At 43.8% G+C, this 23,349-nt stretch overlaps 2 protein-coding genes across 8 annotated transcripts; one reads left to right on the forward strand and one right to left on the reverse strand.

The window, feature by feature from the left end:
- The first annotated feature begins 651 nt into the window (after window positions 1-651).
- LOC126919156 (neither inactivation nor afterpotential protein C) lies at window positions 652-17,194 on the forward strand. 6 transcript variants are annotated; one of them, XM_050727881.1, is made up of 24 exons: window positions 652-776; window positions 5,311-5,547; window positions 5,625-5,806; window positions 7,354-7,458; window positions 9,600-9,988; window positions 10,064-10,154; window positions 10,225-10,320; window positions 10,388-10,573; window positions 10,645-10,833; window positions 10,909-11,108; window positions 11,295-11,635; window positions 11,697-11,907; window positions 11,972-12,113; window positions 12,185-12,646; window positions 12,834-13,123; window positions 13,183-13,445; window positions 13,577-13,651; window positions 13,806-13,987; window positions 14,069-14,265; window positions 14,624-14,724; window positions 15,259-15,476; window positions 15,542-15,741; window positions 15,819-15,909; window positions 15,983-17,194. In XM_050727881.1, the coding sequence occupies exons 2-24, from the start codon at window positions 5,334-5,336 to the stop codon at window positions 16,316-16,318; spliced, it is 4,761 nt and encodes a 1,586-aa protein (XP_050583838.1). In that variant the 5' UTR covers window positions 652-776; window positions 5,311-5,333; the 3' UTR covers window positions 16,319-17,194. The 6 variants fall into 6 exon arrangements, 4 of the variants coding, with proteins under 4 accessions (XP_050583838.1, XP_050583841.1, XP_050583839.1 ...); XR_007711516.1 differs by lacking the exon at window positions 15,983-17,194 and having other exon boundaries at window positions 15,347-15,476; XM_050727884.1 differs by lacking the exon at window positions 14,624-14,724 and having other exon boundaries at window positions 15,347-15,476.
- A 345-nt stretch (window positions 17,195-17,539) lies between these two features.
- On the reverse strand, window positions 17,540-22,748 carry LOC126919176 (modifier of mdg4-like). Of its 2 annotated transcripts, XM_050727956.1 has the most exons (5): window positions 22,331-22,748; window positions 21,616-22,053; window positions 21,426-21,528; window positions 18,175-18,605; window positions 17,540-18,111 (listed from the first exon to the last, which is right to left on the reverse strand). In XM_050727956.1, exons 1-5 carry the CDS (start codon window positions 22,508-22,510, stop codon window positions 17,899-17,901), a joined length of 1,365 nt encoding a protein of 454 aa, XP_050583913.1. In that variant the 5' UTR covers window positions 22,511-22,748; the 3' UTR covers window positions 17,540-17,898. The 2 variants fall into 2 exon arrangements, with proteins under 2 accessions (XP_050583913.1, XP_050583914.1); XM_050727957.1 differs by lacking the exons at window positions 17,540-18,111; window positions 18,175-18,605 and adding an exon at window positions 18,979-20,478.
- Between the last annotated feature and the right edge of the window lie 601 nt (window positions 22,749-23,349).

Raw genomic sequence — 23,349 nt, forward strand, 5'->3', positions numbered from 1 at the left:
CATGACACGTACTCGCATTAACCGCGGCTCCCTTTGACAACTACGTCAGCTAGGACGACCCTGAAGAAGCCACGATAAAGCGCATTAATTTATCGCGCGACCCTCGACAGATCTTTTTCAAGGCGCATCGATTCAACCAACGAGATTAGAAGCGGGAGAACGACGCGACATTTTTTGCCAGTAGATACCTGTACCTTGACGATTATTCTCGTGCCCTTGCACTTTGTAATTCGCGGCACGTTTGCTACTGTCGAGTGCGAAACAACATTGCCTACGCGAATCTTCGTAGACAGCGATAACGATCGTTATTCCTTTTTTATCTTATTTAATCTATTGCTCCCTGATAATGTGACTCGTCGATAATGTGAAAACACCGGGAAAATCGGAAAATATGCACTTGATTGACAAAAGAAAAAACTATGAATACTTCCTCGAAAGGAACCAGAAGCAACAAGAGACAAAAAAGGAGAGAGAAAGAGAGAGAGAGAGAGAGAGAGAGAGAAAAAGAAAGAGTGAGTCGAAGCTGGACGACGATCTCGCATACGAAATCAATGAGCTAACAGGCTTGCGAGTTAGCAGTTAGTTAATTAAGTCGGCGTTATTGGATCATGGAAGCCAAGCACCCCTCCCCAGCAGCACCCCCTCGACGCAATCGTGACTACCACCCTGCACGAGCGTCGTAGAGCTCGGCTCTTACTCCGGCATACGAGCATTGCGAACATTGCGAGGGTGGACGCCGCAGGGCCTGCACAACCTGCCAGACGTTTTAATTAGAGGTGAGTTTCATCGCGAGCCAACGCTAAGAGCATCCCTCCCCTGTTACTTGTCCCTTACGAGTAAGTGTTTTGCACCTTCCGTGAAAACCCTTCGTTTCGTCCGTTGCTAGATCTTTACACAGGCAAACTCCTCTCTAGCGCGTCGACTCTCCGAAATCCGATGAAAAGAATCAGCGACGAGCCGTCGAGAAAATTCGTCCGATCGAATAAACCGTGTAAACAGCCAGCCAGTGATCTCGTTCTCGTCGGATTCGCCCTTTCGATCGGTCGCCAAAAAATTCCCGCTTGTTAGTTTAATTACGCGACGATTTTTTCCACGCTTCGTGGATCAATTTGATCTCGATTCGAAAGCGATCGTTCGACGAACGAGTGAAATTTTACGATATATTCCAATTACGTGCACTTATTTCGAGCCCGATCGAACTCAGAAGGAGCCGTATTATCGCCAACGACCTCGAGATCGCGAACTTCGCTGCCGAGACACCGTTATCGTTTTCGGATCGCGAATAATACCGCAATTAACAAGTTTCGCTCGAAGGTCGGAATAGAGAGAGACAAAGAGTTGGTGAAAAGGAGAGGAAGGGAGGAAAAGAGGAAAGACTGAAAGAAGCGGGTCTACGAGAAGGAGGAGGAAGAAGAGGAGGAAGAAGAAGAAGAAGAGGAAGAAGAGGAGGAGTAGTGGAAAAAGGAAAGAAGGTGTATATGCGATGTGCTTTACGTTCCACGGTGCGCGTCTCGAAGGTGCCGGAACATGTGTTTCAGGATGTTTTGCCACGAGAAAAAGAGAGAAATCCGTAAATACAAAGAGAACGGGAGAAGACGGAAGGTAGCTGAGCTGCGAGCCCCGTGGAGAACGTTCGTCTCGTAGCGGTGCAGCTACCGTGGAGGTAAATCCAAGCAGGTGTCGTTTCGAACCAACTTCGGTCGAGCAAGAATGACGAAGACGGACACGCGGTAGTTGGACCGACGTATCGGTATTTCTAACGAGAACGAGAAGGAAGATGAAAAAAAGAAAGGACAAGAGGTACATTGTGGTAAGACAAGATCGAAAGAAAGAGACGAGGGAATCGTAAGCGCGAGCCGCGAGCTCGAGGAGAATATAGCGGAAAGTTAAATGTTGCATGAGCTTCGAGGAAGAAGAACAGCGGCGAGATTCTCGGTATCGATTAACCCCCTGACGGAAATAACGTACGACCGGCAACGAACGAGCGATTTTTCGAGCCTGGCTCGATCGCGAGAATAGCGACACCTCCGCCTCGGAATCCCAAAGAGGAGAACGCGTTATCTGCCGAAAGGATCGATCTTCGAGAATCTGTAAAAGGTAGCGGAGAGAAAGAGAGGGAAGCAGAGGGAAGCAGAGGGAAGCAGAGGGAAACAAGGAGAGAACGGAGTGCAAGAAGCGGAAGCCTCGTGCCTCATGGGGAAAACACCGCGTCTCGTCTGCCACCGAGATCCGCGTACCTCGACGATCCGTCTGCCTCGTCGATCGGCGAGCTTCGATATCGTCGCGCGTACCGATACGCGACGACGTCGGTACACCAGTTTTTCCGCAAAGAACGAGAGGCGGCGTGATAGCCGACGAAACGGGAATCGATCGCCGAATCAAGAGAACGACGATTTGCGTTTACTAGTTTTTCCGATTAACGAGGTGAGACGCGTCGTGTTTAAAGGTACGATGATTCTGCGGAGAAACAGAAAAGTGAGAGAACAAGCCACTTGTCACCAGTTTACCGTACTTTCCGGCGAAAGGAGTGTCGAACCCTTTTCAACCGGTCCGAACCGGTCGGCTGCCGATCGTTTTCGGCTTCTACGCCTCTTTTTCTTCCTCTTCTTCTTCTTCTTCCACCGCCACTACTGGCGTTGCTGCTTCTTCCCAGGGATTCGCGGTGCTAACATTCCGGCGCTATAGCAGGAGACCTTCCTCGGCCAACGGATATCGACTTTCCCACACGGTTCTTTTCGGGGAGTTTGCGTTCGAAACTTCGAACCCGCCCAACTTTCGTTTCGCTTCGCTTAGTCTTATCGGCAGCGAAGGAAGATGAGCGCGGGAATAGAAGAAATAGGTCGGACGACGATAGAAGCGACGAAGATAACGAAAGTGACCGAGGTGACCGAGAAGACGGAGATGACGGGCGAAGGAGATGGTCGTCGATCGAGAATGACCGATTTTCGATTCGACCGGAGGATCGTGTAGGTCCGCGAAACTTTCCCACAACGATCGTTTCGTCGCCCCCACGCTCGTTCCCTTTTAAAGAGCGCGAGCCCTGCACAGGTTCGCCTCGGAAGAAGAAAAGAGAGAGGACGTGACTCGCGGACCAGCGCGAGAACGAAGACGAAGAGAAAGAACCGATGGACCGAGTGGCACGGAAAGCTTTTTCTGAAATCACAGGACCCGTCCTTACCTCGCTACCCTTCTTCCTTTCTTCTCGTTCGTCTTCTCGCGACGCGCAGTCGGGCATCAATAATTTAACGCCCTGTCGTACCGATAAACCTGCACCGCTCGACGACCAACAACGAGGAAAAGGAAGAAGCAGAAGGGGAAGGAGCGAAGGTGCGCGGCGCTCGTTCGCGAGAGACCACTGAGAAAACTGAGAGGAAGCGAAGGAGCAGCGTCGTATCGCATACGAGCAGAACAGAACAGAACCATCGTGTGGACATCGTGGATCAACCCGAGTTTCTTACGTCCGTTCGTTCACATATAGTCAGTGACGCGTCGCCCTCTCGCTCCATACCTCTCTCATCTTCTTTCTCTCCCTTACCCTTTCTCCCTTTCCCTTTCCCTTTCCCTCTTCGATTACAAGCGGCAAGAAGCGGCAAGAAGCAGCATTACACGAGACACGCCGCGCCGACAAATCGACGGATTATGCTGGACGAGCGCCGACCCACCGGGAATAAATGAATTGGCTAACGACGCGAATCCTCTCGTTACTCACTCCCCCCTCCCATACCATCCCACACCTCTCTCTCTCTCCCCTCTCCTCTCCTATTTTCTCACTCTTCTCTTCCATTTTCGCTTTTCCTTCGCGTTTTCTCGCGGATCAACGTCTCGAGATTCACGCGATTTCGCGGAATCGTCATCGCCGATCAGACCGAGAGAAAGCCCACGCCTCCGACCGAACGAATCGCGGAAACTTAAACGCATTAGTACAGAACGAGTAACCTGCATTCACCAGAGGCAAACTGTCGCCAAACGCGACTTATTACCTTGGCAGCTCCGCTAATGAATTCGACGAGGGGATTACGTAACTTAGACTAATGATCCAATAACGAAGAGATTCCCGCTGGCAGTTTCGTGCCAACGAAGCTTATCAACTGCCCACACGCAATAATGGCTATACATAGAGAAAAGCAAAGGTCCATAGAGTCGACCAAAGTAGAACCGCATCGATCGTGTCTTTGGTAAGGCAACTAAGCGAGCCAACCGTAACCCTTACGCAATCCGTAGGATCCGATAAATGGGATGTGCATTGCCGTACAGCAGTTTCCGCAGCCCTACAAGTACCAGATGAGGTCCGGACGGCGAAAAAGAAGACGTAATTGACGTTTGACAATTAATTCGGCTTTTCGTATAAAAAAAATTCTACCGCGTTACCGCGTTATCGCGTTATCGCGAATCAACGATGTCAAAGTATCGACGGTGTCTGAAAAATTGTGAAACGTCGTCGTACGATCTATGATCATAGCTGGAAGAGTGAAAGCCACAGAAAACCCGCAAGTTCTACCGTATACTGGCTGGCCCCGACTACATCGCGATTACCCGGCGAACGACGAATCGGTACAACTGTAACACGGCTCGTTGGTTATCGCAAGATATTCAGAACTCGAAAAGAGAATGTTCTATATTCGGCGTTACACGGTAGACAGGAGATGGAGGAGAACCGCGATGATTTCCGATCCAGAACCGAACGCGATATCTTTCGAATTCCTGACGCAGCTTTAGCCTTCCCTCGTAGAAGCATTCAGGAAGCAAGCTACTAATTAGCGATTACCACTCGTTCACGCGGCACTCGAGAAAGAATATAATTAGCACTCACCTTTGTGCCGATGCGCCATGAAACCCTCGACCGGCCGAACCTGGCCTCTCGTAAAAAATCCGTAGAGCGTTCTCTTCGAAGAGTCATTCTCGACCATCTCGTCGTTCGAACAGATAGAAAGAGGCACCGGTCCCGCTTTCCCGTGAGTGTGAAGAGGTACGCGACGATCTCTTCCTATGCCGCTGCATCGACGCGAGCACTCTATCCTGGAAACGAGAACAAAATTAATGAACTTTTTGTCGTGCGGTTTCCATGGAATGCACCGAGCAGAGGTTTTTCCTCTATGCAACTCGATCGGAACCGTTTAAATTTTATTTCTTCCGTTCTTTTTCCTCTTGTTTGCCATCCACGATAGAATCATTTCCGATTCTTCTTGATACGTTTCGATCGCGCAATCGTTCGTTCCACCGCTCAAAGCCACTACTTTTTCTCCTTCTGTTTTCATCTCGCGTTTAACAGAATATCGAACGAGCAATCGTTTTGTTTTCCCGATGTTTCAGACAGCGACGAGAAACGACCGAAAATGAGCGAGTACGGATACGAGAGGAGAGGTGGCAGGGAACAGCACAGACGAGGGGGTGGCAGAGGTGAGCACGAAGACGATCTCGACGATCGAGGAAGAAACACCCTGCAGCGTTTCGATAGCATACAGGATCCCGGAAAACGTTATCTGCTCAGAGAGTGCATAGGTTCTGGCGTGTGCGGCGATGTTTACGAAGCGATCGATCAACAAGCCGGTACAGTTTCGACAATTGGTTTTTACAACTGTCAGTTTCACGATACGTTTTCTTCGACACGCCTTGTATTCTTACAGGAAACAAGAGAGTCGCCGTGAAGGTGCAGAAACTCACTCCTGAGTCACAATCCTTGATCATCGAGGAATACAAGATTCTTCGTGACTTTGCGTCTCATCCTAATCTGCCAGACTTTTATGGGATTTATCGCAGAAGATCTGGCAAGAAGACGGAGTACGATCAAATATGGTTCGTCATGGAGGTAAGGTTTGCCCGAGGGTTCGTCTCGAAGTTACGGCATTATCGCATACGACGTAAGTGTTATTTGCCTGAAACGTTTATATCGCGTTTGAACATCGATCCCAAGATATACCCCGTAACGCCACTCCTCTAACATCGTAATTCTTCGGAGAAAAAAAGAAAAGTTTGGAGACCGCGAACAGACACGGCATGAGAGGAGCGAGGGTGGGGTTCGGGTGGACGAGGCCGAAGGGGTGGGTGAGGAGAAAGAAGGAAAGAAATAAAGAAAAAAAACGGATGGCAACGGCGATGGAAGAGTTGCTGTACGTACCCATGCCAGGACCCGGAGGCAATTTCAAGCATTTGAGACGGTCGAATACACGGATAATTTACGACACGCGCGGCCATTAAACAATCATTAAACTCGTTCGTGTACGCAGGTGAGCCCTGGCACGTCGCGGCCCTAATTTACGGGTGGACCTCCTCGGTGCGCCCGAAATATTATTACTTATCTCAAGCAAAACGTCGATATTCGATTTAACGTATACGCGTGCACGTTCAACCTTTCTGCTGCTCTCTAAATATCAATGACGTTCTTCCGTTTTTCTTCCTCTGACGCACCAGCCTCGACACGATGTCGCTACGTTTTATAATTTAAAATTTACCAATGTGTTTCTATTTGAAAACGAATTTCACGATAGAACGATAAGTTGCTCGTTATCGAGGATTATACAGTCACGAGATAGTGTACGGGCGAAGATGGAGAACACGGGTAAAGAAACAGGTGTACAATAGGTGGCTTGACACGGGTAACAAAGAAAATAACGACGGTTTTGCAAGTCAATCGATCCCGGTAAAAAGCCCGGTAAACGTTCGCGAAGGCAAGACCAGACCGGGAGAGCGGCAGGCAAGGAACAAGCTGGAAAAGAGGAACGACACGCAACGACAATGTAGCTAAGATTTATCGCCGATGGTATTTCATATCGTATCACGGGCAGGTTTTACGGTTGCCAGTAGACCAAGTTTTCGTGCAGCGCTCGATGCGCTTTCGCCCGAAAGAATGCATCGACCGTGTGCATCGCGTGCTTGTTCAGTCCGCTTAAAGCTCGTACTGTACGACTAAGAGCTTCCCCATCCAGATTCACAGACACGAAACCGAACGATGACGAATTTGCCAGAATACGAATAAAATTCTTGATTTCAGATCCCTGATGAAACTGCGCTGGTCTCGCGTTAGAAATAGAAACAAGAACCGTTAACGTCGAATCTTAGATATCGAGATCGCAGGCAATTACGTGAAATCACTAGGAAAATTAAGCTTCTCCTCGAATACTCGATTTAAATTGCTTCCTCAATTTCGCGGCTAAAGCCAAGCTATCAACGCGACGTACGAAGTGGCGACTCAAATCGAAGATTGCTTTCTTAAGCCGTGATTACGATATAATTTTAAGAATCGGCACATCAGAGTGGCTCTCTCTTACGTATCTTAATATACGCAAACATCATCCTCCTATAGCCCGCGAGTTTTACCTTCTATTGTCTGTTTAATATTCTTTGTACGATTTGTAGCTCTGCGAGGGTGGCACTGTGATGGATCTCGTGCACGGTCTTCTAGCTATGGACAAGAAAATGCGCGAAGAACACATAGGCTTTATCTTGAAGGAGGTGATTCAGGTAAATTTCGCAAAGCTGATAGAGCGAAATGAAGCTTGACGAAGCGCTGGAAATACTGCAATTTCTTCGTATTAGATATTATTTCGCGATACTCCCTACGGACTTTTCGCTTTAATTTGGAACGAACAGCATTTTTGTAATGCGTACGAAACCGAAAGCAACAGAGAACAGGATAACCAAAGCAGGTTACCTTTGGCATATTTCGAGTATACCCAGTGTCATTGCAACCAGACAGGCATAGACGTTGCAAGTAGAAGAATCATTTTTGAGGTTATTCAAGTCGAATGGAAGAAGGTAAAGGAAACGAAGAGGAGAAGGAGAAGGAGAAGAAAGAATAAAAATGACGTCGGAAAGCGGACAAAGGAAGAGAGAATGAGGTAGTTGGTTCCGTAACGCGATCCGAATGTCTTGCGTGGCGTCGACGAAAGGAGCTGGTCTCGCGCGACGGGGTAACTCGCGACGGCATTCACCGAGTACGTATTCGCTTTTACGTACGCGCAAAACCAGGGAGCACGAGAAAGATCGCGAAAGACGCGCGTCAATGGACCGCATTCTACGGCGTATAAATTACAAATAAGACAGGCGAGATAGCTCGCTAATTAACCTGCTCGCAAATGAAAGGCTGCCCGCTCGTTCGCCCTTCTCCGCGCTGTTCGCACAGCGATCTCTCCGGTTGCATCCAGCGGAGATCAAGAGCGCAAAGACTTCCGTCCCATTCTCCTCTGACGCCGGTACTCGCGTTTCTCTGTCCCAGGAGAAGGCTCGCGCGCGCGCGTTATAGTCAAGGACAGAGTTGGAGATCTCGCGCGCGGCTAAGGATGCATAGGACCTTACACTCGCGGTAGAAACGTAAGAACGAAAAGGATCAACCAAGGAATAACCAAGAATCGCGACACGGGCGAATTGCGAACGTTTCCCGCCTCGAGGTCTATAATTTTACTAGGGAAAGGATTCGCTCGGTCACAATGGGATAATGTTCCATAATTCCGTTCTCTTTCCTCCTGGAATATAATTTACCTTAATATCGTACGAGACGTTTCTCCGACTCGGTATCCTCTGCGAGCGTCGCGGTCCGCGAAACAACTACGGAAACCGAAAGAACACCAAGGAAACATTTAGAAGAAAAAAAAATGCTGGACACCGGAATGAACAGGTGTCATTTACGCGTCAAACGCTGCAACTTGATCGGCGCCGAGGGTAAAACGCGCGTTTCCGTTTCGAATCGTGCGTCGTTTCCTTTCCGTTCGGTATACCCGAGACGTGCTCGTGACATGGTTCGCGGCTCGGTATCCCTGCAAAAACATCGGTACCGCGTAAAATCGATGGGTTCTGCTAATTATCTTCGCCGTGAGAACTTCATGAACCTGATTCCTCAAACCTCAACGAATTCGCGCGCGAATACTTCCTACCTTGGATGCTATTTCTCTATGTATTTGTGCTACGCTTACGGACCCATCGACCAATCAACTTTTCATACACGCTGCCAAGAAAAGATAGGGTCGATGAAACTGTCAAGTAGCATGAAAGGCTAAGCATTCAATGCGCATTACCGTCGCGGAGTTGTCAGTTCGCCGTGTTACGCGTTCGATCGTCTCTAATTTCTCGTACGTTACACGACAGAAGATATTTTACCTCTTTACCGTGTATCGTCTTCGACCCGATTGATTTCCGATCGAATGAAATTATCGGACATCGATGCGTTTTCCGCTTGCAGCGACCATATTTACAGAAGCGTTTTTCAACCTATAGCGCACACGTGCGGGATTTCCTACGTGCTTCGTTCTTCTCTTTCTTTGTCTCTCTTTGCTCGTCTTACCATCCTTTCTCGTAAAGTGCACGCAACCCCTTCTTCTTCTCTTCGGACGTCGCCTTCTTGTTCGAGTTGGTACGTGTTCCATGGACCCAGTAGCGATTCGTCCACGGTCGCTCGTGCGGTAAATCAGGCCACGTTGACGTTTAATGCCGGCAAATTACACGCGAAATAAATGCCCGCGAAGGTCGAGGAGGTACCGATGTCTACTCTGCCGACGAAATCGCGCTGCGGAGTATCGAAAGAAGAAGGAAGTCCAAACCAGAGATATTCGATCGCGCTTCGTCGACTCGTCCTCTTTCAAATCTTAAAGAGTCACCCTGCTTCTCAGGCGATGGTTTATCTCAACGAGCACAACGTGATGCACCGTGATATTCGCGGCAGTAATATTTTACTGACCAGAGAAGGAGAAGTGAAGTTGGTCGATTTTGGGCTATCGAAGATGTTCCAAGGTGAAATGGGAAAGAGATATACGTGTATAGGATCACCGAGTTGGATGGCACCGGAGGTGGCCATGAGTAAAGGCAACAGCTCCGAAGGATATGGTAGCAGAGCCGATGTTTGGGCGGTCGGAATTACAGCGATCGAGTTGGCTGACGGAAAGCCACCGTTTCAAGATATGCATCCCACTAGAGCGTTGTTCCAAATAGTTCGAAATCCGCCGCCAAATTTATACAGACCGTCCAACTGGTCGCAAAATTTTAACGACTTTATCGCCGAGTACGTTCTCCAAATACCGCACGAATATTACGCTTTTACGTCATTGACGTGCGATTCATTCCAATGTCGTTGCAGATGTCTCGAGAAAAATCCTGAGAACAGACCGTTTATGGCGGAAATAGCCGAACATCCTTTTTTAGCGGATTCATCCGCGAACGATTTTCTGGTAAGGTGGTAAAAAGATTTTCTTGAAACGGTCCGAGTAGAGAAGGTGATAACGAGAACGATGTTTCTAGCTAGCGAAAGAGATCAAGATATTAATGACGGACGTCTGTGCGAAAGGCAAACACGTGAGAAGACCGGAAGTAATAGTTCGAAAGGGTTTCCTGAAGGTAACGTTTCGAGCAAACGTGACGCGGTATTGTCGCTAGATATACTTTTCTTTTATCTCTCCTCCAGACTCATCAAACAGACCCTCTAGAACCTATGTTCATGGAAGATCTAGCCGCTCTCGAGACGCTCACGGAAGATACGATTTTGGACGAACTACACGAGAGATTGCGGCAAGGTTACTACCACAGCTTTATTGGCGATATCCTTTTGATTTTAAATCCGAACGAGCAACAGGATATTTACGGGTCCGATGTAAGAATCGTGCATCGATCTAACCCGTCAAACGAAATCGCACTAATTATCGACTCTTCCCTTGATTCCAGTATCACACAAAATACCAATTCAAGTCGCGATCGGATAACGCGCCTCACATATACTCTGTAGCCGACAGCGCCTATCAAGACGTGCTGCACAACGAAGAGGCTCAACATATTTTACTAGCCGGCGAGAGCAATTCGGGAAAAACGACCAACCTGATGCACCTTGTTCGACATCTCATGTATCTAGGAAAAGTAAGCGATTATCGGCTGAATCACGTAAACCGAACAAGCTGTTTTTCGACCTGATCGTCGTACGTTTGATTCCAGAGCTTGCAAGACATCGGGGCGAGATTAATGCGAGCTATTAAAGTGATTCACGCTTTCAGCAACGCTGCCACGCCTCTAAATCCTAATTCGACCAGGTGCGTGCTGGAACTGGAGACAACATACGGAAGTTCTGGGAAAGCCTCCGGCGCTATATTTTGGTTATATCAGTTAGAGAAGTGGCGAGTTTCTACCCGCGACAGGTTAATATCGTGATCTGCTATTTACGCTAGCGCGCATTATGTTGTTCCATTACTGGATTCTGTGCAACTAAAACTAGCAATTTACTCGTATGTTAGATTTCGAGATTGCGTTGCAACTTTAGCGGTAGATCTAATCGTACGTTTATCGATTGGTCACGGTAGTCGCGAGATATATCTTCTCGACAGGAATCAATCGAATTTTCACGTGCTGTACTACTTTTACGACGGCCTCGACGCCATAAGCAAGTTGAAACAGTATCATCTACCACCGGGAAGAAGGATGCGATACCTCAGAATAAGCGAGAAGGGAACAGAGAGGAAACGATCGTTCAAAGTTCGAAACGATCCACGCGGGAACGTGGCCAAGTTCGAAGAACTCAAGGAAAATCTGACAATCTTAGAAATGGAAGAGTATTGCGAAACCATCTGGAGGATATTAGCAGCGATTTTAAATCTGGGAGAAATTCGTTTCGTCGAAGGTAACAACGGGGAAGCTGATATGGACAACAACGATGCGGCCAACAGAGGTATAAAATATCAATATTTTATCCGCAAAAGTTTATGTCTAAATGAATTTTCGTATTTTAGTCGCCCAACTTCTTAACCTAGACGAAAAGAAATTTAATTGGGCGTTGCTTAATTATTGCGTGATCGTAAAGGGAAATGCCGTACGTAGAAGGCACAGTTGCGAGGAAGCGAAAGAAGCGAGGGACGTATTGGCCAATACGATCTATCAGCGATTGGTCGATTGGATAACGAATACTATCAATTTCAAGTTTACGGTTACTCGTGCTTTATTGTGAGTTTCAAAACGAAATTAATTAACAAGATGGAATTATCTAAAATATATGCGTACCTTTCAGCGGTGACAAATATGCGATTAACATAATGGACATGTTTGGATTCGAGTGCTTCGCAACCAACCGACTCGAGCAGCTAGTGGTAAACACCATGAACGAACAAATGCAATGTTATTACAACCAAAGGATATTCGCTTGGGAAATGGTAAGGTTTCGTGAAAAATTCTACTCGAATTTCGAGGCGGATAAGATTCTTGTAACGATCTTGGTCCATAGCAAGAACAAGAAGAAGAAGATATACCGATGCAACGTTTGCACTTTTACGACAACAAAGACGCGATAGATCAATTAATGAGCAGAGACAGAGGTTTATTCAGTATAATCGATAATGCATCGAAAAATATGCTCGATTATCAATATATCATAAACAAAGTCCAGCAACGATCGGACAATATTTATATAAAAGCGGTGAGCTCTCACGAATTTACGGTCGCTCATTACACGGGGAAATTGCTTTACGACGCTAGCGAGATTGCCGAGAAGAATCGCGATTTTCTTCCTCCGGAAATAATCGAAACGTTCAGGCAATCGTCTATCGAAACTGTGAAAGAAATGTTCACGAACAAACTGACGAAAGCTGGGAATTTGACCGTTGTCGTTGACCATCCGAAAATTGCGGAAAAGAAGACGAGCAAAGGCAAATGGGGCGCGCTCATGCAGGAAACATCGAAACCAAGGGTGAGATTGCTTAATATAATTTCAATGTCTGATATTTCGTAAAAATAAAATAAATGTAGAGAAATGTAAAACGAAAAGCGGAAGAGTAAAAGAAAGTGATACGCTATAATCGACGGTCTACCGAAGAAATGGAAAGAATCGAAATGTAAAAATTGTGATCACCTCGCGATTATTATTTTATAAACAGAGGTATAACACCGCATCCCGAGGGCAATACTCCCAGACACGGAAATTGAGAACGTGCGCGGCTACCTTTAAATCCACCAGCCTCGAAATCCTTAAGAACCTTTCGGCAGGTGGCGGAAGTAGTGGTATCCATTTCATCAGGTGCATAAGATCCGATCTCGAAGGGGCGCCTCGTGGTTTTTATCGAGACGTTGTCAGACAACAGATCAGAGCGTTGGCTGTCCTTGACACTGCCAGAGCCAGGCAACGTGGTTACCCACATAGAATATCTTTCCCAGAATTTCTTCGAAGGTAACCTCCTCGAGTATCCACATCACTTTTGTCACATAAAAATAATCCTTCGGTCTTAGGTACCAATTCCTGGCTTTCGATTTCGACGAGAATGTCGAAATTACCAAAGACAACTGTCGATTGCTACTGATCAGATTAAAAATGGAAGGCTGGATAATTGGGAAAACTAAAGTGTTTCTGAAGTATTACAACGAAGAATACCTTTCGAGATTGTACGAGACTCAGGTGAAGAAGATAGTAAAAGTTCAGTGCATGATGAGGGCCTTTTTGGCACGCAAAAGCATGGCGTCGAAGATCACGAAGAGCGTAAAGAAAGAAGTTGGTAGGTAAACTGTTTGTCAGGAGAAGCAAGATCGAGTGCGAGCCGATTCTCCATTCCGCCGCGTTTTTCGCTTTTCGAGAGGCCCGTACTTCTTCCATCCCTGTCGAGAAATTTAACGAGTATTTTTTCAGTGAAGAAAGCGTCTATAAACAAGGACGAATCGGTGGACATGTCGGAAGATCAGGCAGCGTTGATGATTCAAAAAGGTAGGGAGCGGGTGAAGAAAAAGAAGCGAGCGACAAAAGAGATTTGATTTTTGACGAGCCTAATAGTTGCTATTTTCATTCGTGTATTCGATTAATTCGCTCACGACGTTTCTCGAGAATTGTATGATCAAGCGATTTCTTATATGAAAAATAGCATACAGGGGGCATGTAGTGAGGAAGGAGACAGCGCCTCTTCTGGGGAAGGGGAAGATGGATCCGGAAACGATGGACATGATGAAATTCTACAGCAGCAAGTGGAGGTCGAAGAGCGTGTTCCAAGTCCTCCTACGTTACCGTGCAGCCCGCTATCAAGACCTCGTGCAGTTCTCGCAACAAGTGAGTGATTTCCATTTCCAGTGTGTGAACAGGATAGATAGCTTTCCGAGTGGTTTCATCGGAAATTTTTTTCACAAACAGGTGCATCTGTTCAATCAAGCGATAGTAGCATCTCTCACGACGACGAATGAACAAATATCCATAGATCGAGTAGATACAAACGTTTCCACGTCCGCGTATTTAGGCCAGTTGAAACCACCCCAAGTGCACAAGTTACCTTTCAACTTTCATCAAGAGTTACCTTTTCCCGATATGACGAGAGGAATGAGAGGTGTTGGGTGAGTCGATTTTACGCTCTTCTCCTACCGATATTGTATGTCGACCCTCACCATTAGATGTCATTCACCATTAATCGCATCGTATGTAGCTGACGCATAATTTTCTACGTTTTGTTCGCGTTTTATTAAGAACCAATCGCCAGGAAATTTACGCAAAAGGCAAGAGTTGAAATGTGTTAACACGTTTTTCATGTTTCTTACTTGTTTTTGTCCCACGTGTTCCGCGTTGCACTTTATGTACGCACGCTGTTTTGTCATTATTTTTCGTTCTCCGTTGTGCCGTCTCTATCTCGAGGTAAGAGTCGTTTAAGAACTCTTCGGAGACTTGTGGCGTCAACTGAGAAATACGTTCTCGCAGATCCGCGTCGTCATCGGCGTCTGACGATGAGCACGAAGCCTGGGACGCGCCATTACGGAGACAAACAATGCCGTGGGCCAACAGGAAGAGTCGTACCAGAGGTGCCTATCACATTTTGTTTCGCTCAGTCGAGATGCATCGATACCGATACTCGCTTCTACACTTTTATCAACGCGAAAACGAAACTCTTTTTCATATCTTTTTCGTACATTTCAAATATCATTCTTCTTTCTTTTGCCCGATCCGAGTTCGTCGAGTACATATACAGGGTGCGCCGAATACGCTTTTCCCGAATAGTAATCTACTCCTTAAATTCAAACAAACGATAACGATTCCGATTCCGTGTCACTCTGTGTATGTAGCTCGGCCGACTCAGCGTGTTTTCATCAAATTCCCTTTCTCTTTCAGTCGTAATTACGATCAATTCAGCCAATTAATCGCATAATTAGTAACTAATTTCGAATCGTCGATAGCGATCAATTGTCACGCAAGATTATTACGTTTAAAAGATTCGTGTTGGGCGTCAAAAAAAGAGTACAAAAGAACACGAAAAAGATCTCGATTACCTGAGGCGAGTGACGACTCTTTTTCTCGGAGAGAACTCACTCCCCATCGGATTGCTCTGCATTTTTCAGACGTCGAGGTTCAAACAACGAACTCGCCACAGCGAGTGGCGCATTCGGGCACCGAGGGACAGAGTCTGATCGACACTCCGTTTTCCAGAGACCCGAATATCTCGGTCCGATGTCCACCCGAAGAGTCGTCCCAGAACAGAATGGGTAACTCTGGATTTCAACATCATTCGAGCAATCGTAGTCCTGTACCTTCTGCTAACGCTCATAATCCTCGCTCAGTAAGTTTCGTTACCGACTTATTATATTTGCCGCTGTCACATTTCCTGGCCATCTCCCTTTTCAGAATTACGATAGTACCGGATCGATACGCTCTAGAAAACACGCACCGCCTCCACCTGTTCCGTTCAATCAATCGCAACCACCCTTGACGCGCAGCGTCGACAATTATAGCTCGGATATTCGAAGTAAAAGCAACGTAGATACCGGTAGCCACGATTGGGAATACGAGGATAAAACTAACAGGAGTAGCGGCAATGCCAATCGGTTCGTTCACGCTAAGATAAGCCGAACTATTGTTATCAGACGATCTTGAGAAAAATTTCTTTTCGTTTTCGTTTCAGTATCAATCCGATTCAGGAACTACAGATGATCGGTCGTAAAAGTAACACTGACGGTAACGAAGACAGCGACGAACCACCGTTCAACTTTCAGGTGAGACAAGGAAAAAAATTACACAGACGCGTACGTAAGTGTTCCATCTAATCGTCGACGTTTGTTCGAACAGGCGATGTTGAGAAAAACGAGCCATCATCGAGCGTCGATGAAGCGTACACCCGTTTACGACAGCTACTCTCATTCTCCGTCACCACTGCCAGGTTCAGGATATCGTGGGAATCGCGAAAACGAGTCACACGTTGTATACAGAAGCGGAGGTAGTCGCAGAGATTCTCCCGAATGGAGTCCCAATGAAATGGTCAGAATGTCTGAAAAATATGCGAAGGAAGGAGCCTGGGGAGAAGATCGGACGGGTACCGGGGGTCGAAGCAACGTGGTCTCGGAAAGTGTCACCGAAGAAATTGCACCGGGAATCGTTATCGAAGGTTACGTGGCAGAATTGTAAAATTCGAGCCAACGACGAAAACTCCTTATGTATCGAACCACGGTAAAAACTGGACTAGTTGGAATTGCTAATACCGCGAGAAAAAAAGAGAAGCCTGCAAGGTACCTGTAGCTGTCCCGATGGAAACAAATGCACGACTCGTATGATTTGAAAGAACGATACCCAATCCACTAACGTTGCTGACTCGGAGAGAAATTTTTTTATCCACAAATATGTACATACGTATATTTTTTTAATACTTTTCTTCCTTTGTCTTTTAAATGGAAACAAGTTACCGCAACGATTCGACGATAAACTTCTTTTGTAACTTTCATTCGCGCCCCGAGCGACCATCGCCACTTTTGTCCAATGTACGATAATTTTCATCGAATGGTTCGTTTTTTCTATCTGCCTGTCTTCTCCAACAGTTAGCAATGCTCCTTACCAATGTGCGATATATGACCATTATTTTTTTATTGGCCTCGACAAATATACACACACACACACGTGCGCGCGCATACACTCTTGTTCAACCGTTAGCGGGTGTTTGCATTATTACAAAACGAAAGAAATAATAATAATAAGAGGGAATCATTTTTAAAAAAAAGCTACAACAATGTACAAGAATACCATACAATGAACAGGATGCCAAAGGTACTTAAGGGTTTATGTTTAAATTCGCTTTCATACGCTTCATGGCACGCAATGATACTCATTCGCGAAAGCATCGAATTATTATCAACAAAGTGCACCTTGCACGACCGGTTCTATTGCATAGCACGAAACTCCTGTCACTTTTACGAAGTACATATATAGTATTTATAAAAATGTCAACTGACTGATGCACGAATGTTACCAAAATTTTAAAAAATAAAGAATTAAAAAAGAACATAACAATTTGATTTTTTAAGCCATACGCTTGTATCTCGTTTCCTTAAAGTAAACGCAATACAGCAGCTCATAATACTTTATCATACATTAAATATTAAATATTTATTTGCTTTTTTACAAAAATTTAATTAATACAACATAACGATTTGATCTTTTAAGCCATACACTTGTGTCTCGTTTCCTTAAAGTAAACGCAATACAACAGCTCATAATACTTTATCATACATTAAATATTAAATATTTATTTGCTTTTTTACAAAAATTTAATTAATACAACATAACGATTTGATTTTTTAAGCCATACGCTTGTGTCTCGTTTCCTTAAAGTAAACGCAATACAGCAGCTCATAATACTTTATCATACATTAAATATTAAATATTTATTTGCTTTTTTACAAAAATTTAATTAATACAACAATAAAAATATCTCACGCTCAACAGCGTGATACTGGCCATTGATAACGACTATAAAAGCGATATATACAACGAAAATATACGTATATAAAAAAAACGATTAGGCATTTGTGGAAAATTTGGTTCATTGACGTATTTTCTACGAACGAGAATAACTTAAACAATGTTCTATCGCGTAATCCTGTACAGCGTAACTTTCAAAAACGTCCATCGATAGCAAAGTTTCCACTACGAGTAAACGATTTCGAGTATAAACGGCTCGGGTAGGTCGATATATCACGATCCAATTTTTCAATTCAATCTTTGTCCGACTGGGAATTCTCGGGATTGCTATTCTGTTGGGAATTTTGTTTAATTATGTTAACTAAAGTATCTAACCTGGTAGGACGCGCAATTTGTAAAACCATGTGCGCTTCCTCTAAAATTAGGAGCCCATTATGTGCGTCGCTCGCAGACAGATTATGCGCTAATATTACGTGACGTCTCCAAGCCGCATGCGTAGGAAGAACCTAAAAATCATTGCATTTACCTCATACCTTATCGGATATTATAGTCGCTATCTACATACGCACCTGTAAACACCATTTGCAGTTTAAGGATGGCGAAATCGTGTGCACGGCTTTGATGTGCCTTCGACGAAAACCCCAACTCGTGTACGCTCTATCACAGAACGGACACGGAAATGGTGGATACGCTGTGACGCCATTGACGGTCTTTTCGGGAAATTCTGAATTGCCAGCGGTCCCGGGGCAAGTTGGAAATACGGAATGTAGAACTCTTGCGTCTCGTTCCACGAGAATGTTTGATGTAGATTCCTGTTGATCGGGCATCGATTCCGAATACAAATGATTCGGCAAGTGAAGTTCGTCCGAGTGTCGATAAGTATTCCAAGGTGGAGTTCGATCAAGGTCAATGGGAAATCTCGCGCGCGTTTCTGGCTCGGACGAAGGAGTCGAAGTCTCTCGTGCGTCGGCGATTACAGTTACATTCGGCTTCGATGATCCTGCAAGTAATTCCAGTCCGCGACTTCAAATTTTCTTCACTCAATTCGAGATATTTGTCTGTCTTCGTCAGTCAACGGAACCAATTGAAAGGAATTCGAAAAAGGATCTTGTCGGTTCATCTAGGATCTCTCTTTTCTCTTTCTTTGGGAAATGGATAATCTTCGAATGGATTAAGGATGCGATGAATTAACTCATAGTATGTCCAACGTTCGTTCTTCTTACAATTAGTTTATTCTTCTCCAAGTCTTTGCGAATGTACATTTAAACGCGCAAATTATCCAAGAAAGACACCAAGTAGAAAATCTAATTATCCGTACATATAATATATGCATGTACAGAGGAAAACAGGAGTATCGGGAAATGACGAGACAATTAAAAATGTAAAATAGGTTTATTTGCAACCAGTCGTTTTCGTGTATGTGTGTATTTTGTCTACAATCGCATAGATTTAAATAACAGTCAACTCGAAGCATTTCGTACCTTCTCAAGATCAAACGAGAAAAAAACAGAAAGATAACAAATAAATGGGAAAACCAGATTTATGTGTTCGTTTGATTCAAAATAAACGATAGAATAAGATTGTGTGCTATCGATAGCTGCGAATCGTTTGCGTGAAGTTTCGTCACGGCATATTAAACGCCTTAAACATCGTAAAAGCATATCTTATATTACTACTTCCATCGTAATAGTTTCGACGTATTCGTCTTTTTTAAAGTCGTCAATAATGCGAAGCGCAATTATGCACGCACGCGTATATAGTGTGTACGAAGGTAAACGTAAGCTCCTTCACCTATGTATCCATCTACGCGCGTACAGTAACAAATGTGATCTTAGTTGTCGCGTCTTTGAGCGTAAAAAACTCTGCGGGGTGCTTACGACACGACGCGATTACTATTAATATCGTGTTATGTAGATCGTCTACAGCGAGAGTGCACATCTGCGTGAACATTGTAAATGGAGAATTGGAAGGAATGTTGCGTTGCACAACGTACGAGATACAAGGTACAAAGAAAAAGAGAATCAAAGGAATCAAAAAATGGAACGATCGACTTCCTCAGCCGTGAAACAAGTCTCCGGAGCACGCGTTGCGTGATCGTTATCAGAACGAAAGACAATGGTAAAAAATAGAATTAATGTAAAATTACTCGATCATTTGCCTCGTGAAAACAAACGTGAAGCATATATATAAATAGTTGGACCATGCCTAGAATGCTTCCCGTTCCTCTACTCTTTCTTTGAACACATTCTACTTTTTCGTGTCAATTTTCTCGCTCCACCTACTCGCATCCTTCTTTAAAAAGAAAGGATATGGAAACGTTCGAGGCGATCTAAGATGATCCTAGATGATCTTAGACAATCGAAACGACGAATCAGTGATGGAAACACTTCATTCTAGCCAGTGAAAACGTTTCCGTTTTACCCCTGACCTGAAACGCCCTAGTCATTGAGTGTAAACCGACCGCCTTTGGAATAGATACCTCTTCAAACCCCTATTGCTAGTATCGATTTTAGTTACGCAATTTTTCCAAGTTTCCTCCCATTCCACGCTATTAGGTGCAATACCACTAAAGTGCAGCAAAACTTCTCTTATCAAATGTATTTTGTTACTATCGAACTGCTGTTTTCCCATCTTGCCATTTACGTTACAGAGAATCCTCTCCTCCGGGGTAAAAAGGATCTTCATAAGGTCACAGGCCAAATGATCCATCGGTCGAGAGGATGCCCACGTTGAGATTATCTCCGGACTCGGCAGAAGATCGGCGTAAGGTAGTTGCTGATACGCGTATAGCAGTGGCTTCACGTCCGAGAATCCAGTTAGGCCGGATAACCCAGATAAACCGGAAATGTCTTCAGCAGGGCTGTTCCCAGACCCTGCCACACACATCAGAGCACAGCCTGCTTTAGACACGGATCCCCCTGACGCGTGAATTGCAGCGTACCGAACAATCAAGCAAATTCGACCAGGTTCGTTAATGTCGCGTTAAACGATCGATCGCGTATCATTCCATTTGTCTTCTCCGTCACGCATACACAGATAGTTTTACGCGTAAACGTAGAACAAGATCTAGATGACGTTTTTGAGTACTAGAAGCCAGGACTTTTCGTAATAAACTACGTAAATATACTAATAAACGAGACCATTCAATTATTTCTTTCTCCTCTCTTTCGTTTAGTCACCTGTTGAAATAGATAACTTGACGTTATCTACGCCTTGACCTCTAGTTTCTCCGATCGTACAATTTTTATTTACGCATATGTGTATTTATTTACTATCTACACACGTTCCCATTTCCACTATGAGTTTGCTTGTAACATCGAACGAAATAAAAAGAAATGAAAGAAATACGTGTCACACCAATGTGGATAATAAAGCAGAAGTGACGATCAAAGCTAACTCAACGATTTGAAAAAGCATCGAAAACGAGTATGCACCTAATTTGAATGAGATACTCGAACATACACAATATGAAATTTTTATCAATCAAATTATAAATTCTATCATACACCCTAACATACATTTTCCAATATTAACCATAATGAATCGATTTATGAACTGAATTTTACCAACACGTACGCATTGAAATGTATACATTGCCCTATTCTTCTCTAATTTATAAAATTTGTACACATATCATACAGTTTACCATGAAATATGAGATTGAATGCAATTATAAAATACACAGACATATATAATATCAAAATATACACAAATTGTGCAAGATAAATATAATATATTCTTAAAATAACATGCATATGATTATGTCTTCTACTATTGTCTATAAAGCGATATCGTAATTTCACATATGTATACTACTAACCTTGACTCCCAACGAGTTGCCCTGTGTCTAACCTTTCTGTCGGATCCTTGTCCGTTGCAGATTGTTTTTGAGAATCTTCTAGCACAGTTTCTAATGGTTCTATCTGAAATACAATCCATTCAACTTTATTTCATATATTCGATTAGTCATTACTGCTTAAAAAATATTATTAGTATAATATACAACTAACCTTCATTTCTAAACGATGATATATCGGATTTTGCATATTTTTCTGCAATAAATAATCTCCCTCTTTGCCACTCTGTTCACTGGTAGTAGATTCATCCGTGCTCTCTACTTGCGATACTTTAGGTGTCAGTGCTGATTCTAATATAGAATTCTGATGTTTGTTTAATTTTTGTTTTTTTTTTGGAGTTTCTTCCTTGGCAGTAGCTGCTCCTTCTTCCACCGCTTGTTCCAACTCCACTAATCTTTTATAAGATTCCTTAGCAAATATATCCCCTCCCGAAAGACCACGAATTTGCAGTGTCTCTGCAGCTTTTAAAAGCGCTGGCAAATTTTTTTGCTCGATATTTACTTCTCCTTTATATATAAATATAAGTAAGGCTTCTAGTTCGCTAAAGTGCACATCTTGAAGTATTATGACTGGATGTTGACAAGGATTTGTCTATAATGCAAAAAAAGATCAAAAAAGTAATATTTTTATTAAACTGTAATACGATCATTGGTAAAATTCATGTGACAATTAACCAAGACAAGTTCGAAATAAAATTCGTATTGTTCAAGATACGATAACCTCAAACGTTGTGCATTATTGTTTAAAGAATTTTTTCGTTACATCTTATTGATTAAATAGATTAACAAAGAATTTTACTCAACGATAAGACGACTGCCAAAACGTTAACGAAATCATAAATGTGAAGTAAAGAATATAGAAAACTAACCTGGAAAACTTTTTTAAAGAATGGACTACTTGCTGAGAGAATCACTTTATGTGCAGTAAGACACTGTCCATCACTTGCCAATGTCACATCTACTAAACCTTCCTCTTCCCAGAGACTTTCGAAACTCGTTGCTATGTTGTTTAAAAAACTGTTCCATTTTAGACATATTTGATTTGACATCTCGCGAACAAAAAGTATCAATTCTGTCAAAATGTTATCACCGCGTCCTGAACTATTCGATATCTCTGCACGTCAATGACTATTACTATTCAAAGACAGGAGTAATGTTGACGACGATAATAAAAATAGCAACGACAACGACAGCGACGACGTTGACGACGAGGATTGCGATGTAACAGCATTCGTGCCAGGTACGCGCAAACATCCTTGGTACTGGGTTGAGAGAACACAGTCAATATGGCCGCCATGCTCTATTGAATTGCGCGCGAGCTTAGAAACATTCTTCGAAACGCTATACATTTTCTATGATTTATTTGTATGTAAAATGGCCAATATTCTATGTATAAAAAGAATAAATTTTAGACACAGTATTTTTAAAAATAATTTATTACATATGGCAAAAATATTTTTATTGAAATTTTATTACAAGATAAACGTAATAATCATATTTAAATAATGATACATAAGCATAGTTAAATTATATCAAAGCAGCAATGAAGAGTGCGTGTTTTTGTGTTGCGTGCATACATACATTCAAGTGTATAGGTGTGCACAACCATTAATTTTCGCGTGCGTGCAGACACATTCATGCATGCATTCAAGTATGCGTGCGTACATTCTCGCGTGTCTATATGCTTGCGTGAGTTTGTATCCTATAACAGTATTCCGTAATTGTTAAAGTTCTACCTTTACGTATCTCACGTAATAAAATTATAGTAGTAGTTCCATAAAGTAACCGCTTAAAAAATAATTTGAAAAACATCAAGATTTTAAGGCTGTAATCTTCGGCAAAATCTAATTTATCTTCTAATTTGTTTTCATCACATTCATCAAACGCA

Source organism: Bombus affinis, chromosome 8 (assembly GCF_024516045.1).
Source record: "Bombus affinis isolate iyBomAffi1 chromosome 8, iyBomAffi1.2, whole genome shotgun sequence".
NCBI classification, from domain to species: Eukaryota; Metazoa; Arthropoda; class Insecta; order Hymenoptera; family Apidae; genus Bombus; species Bombus affinis.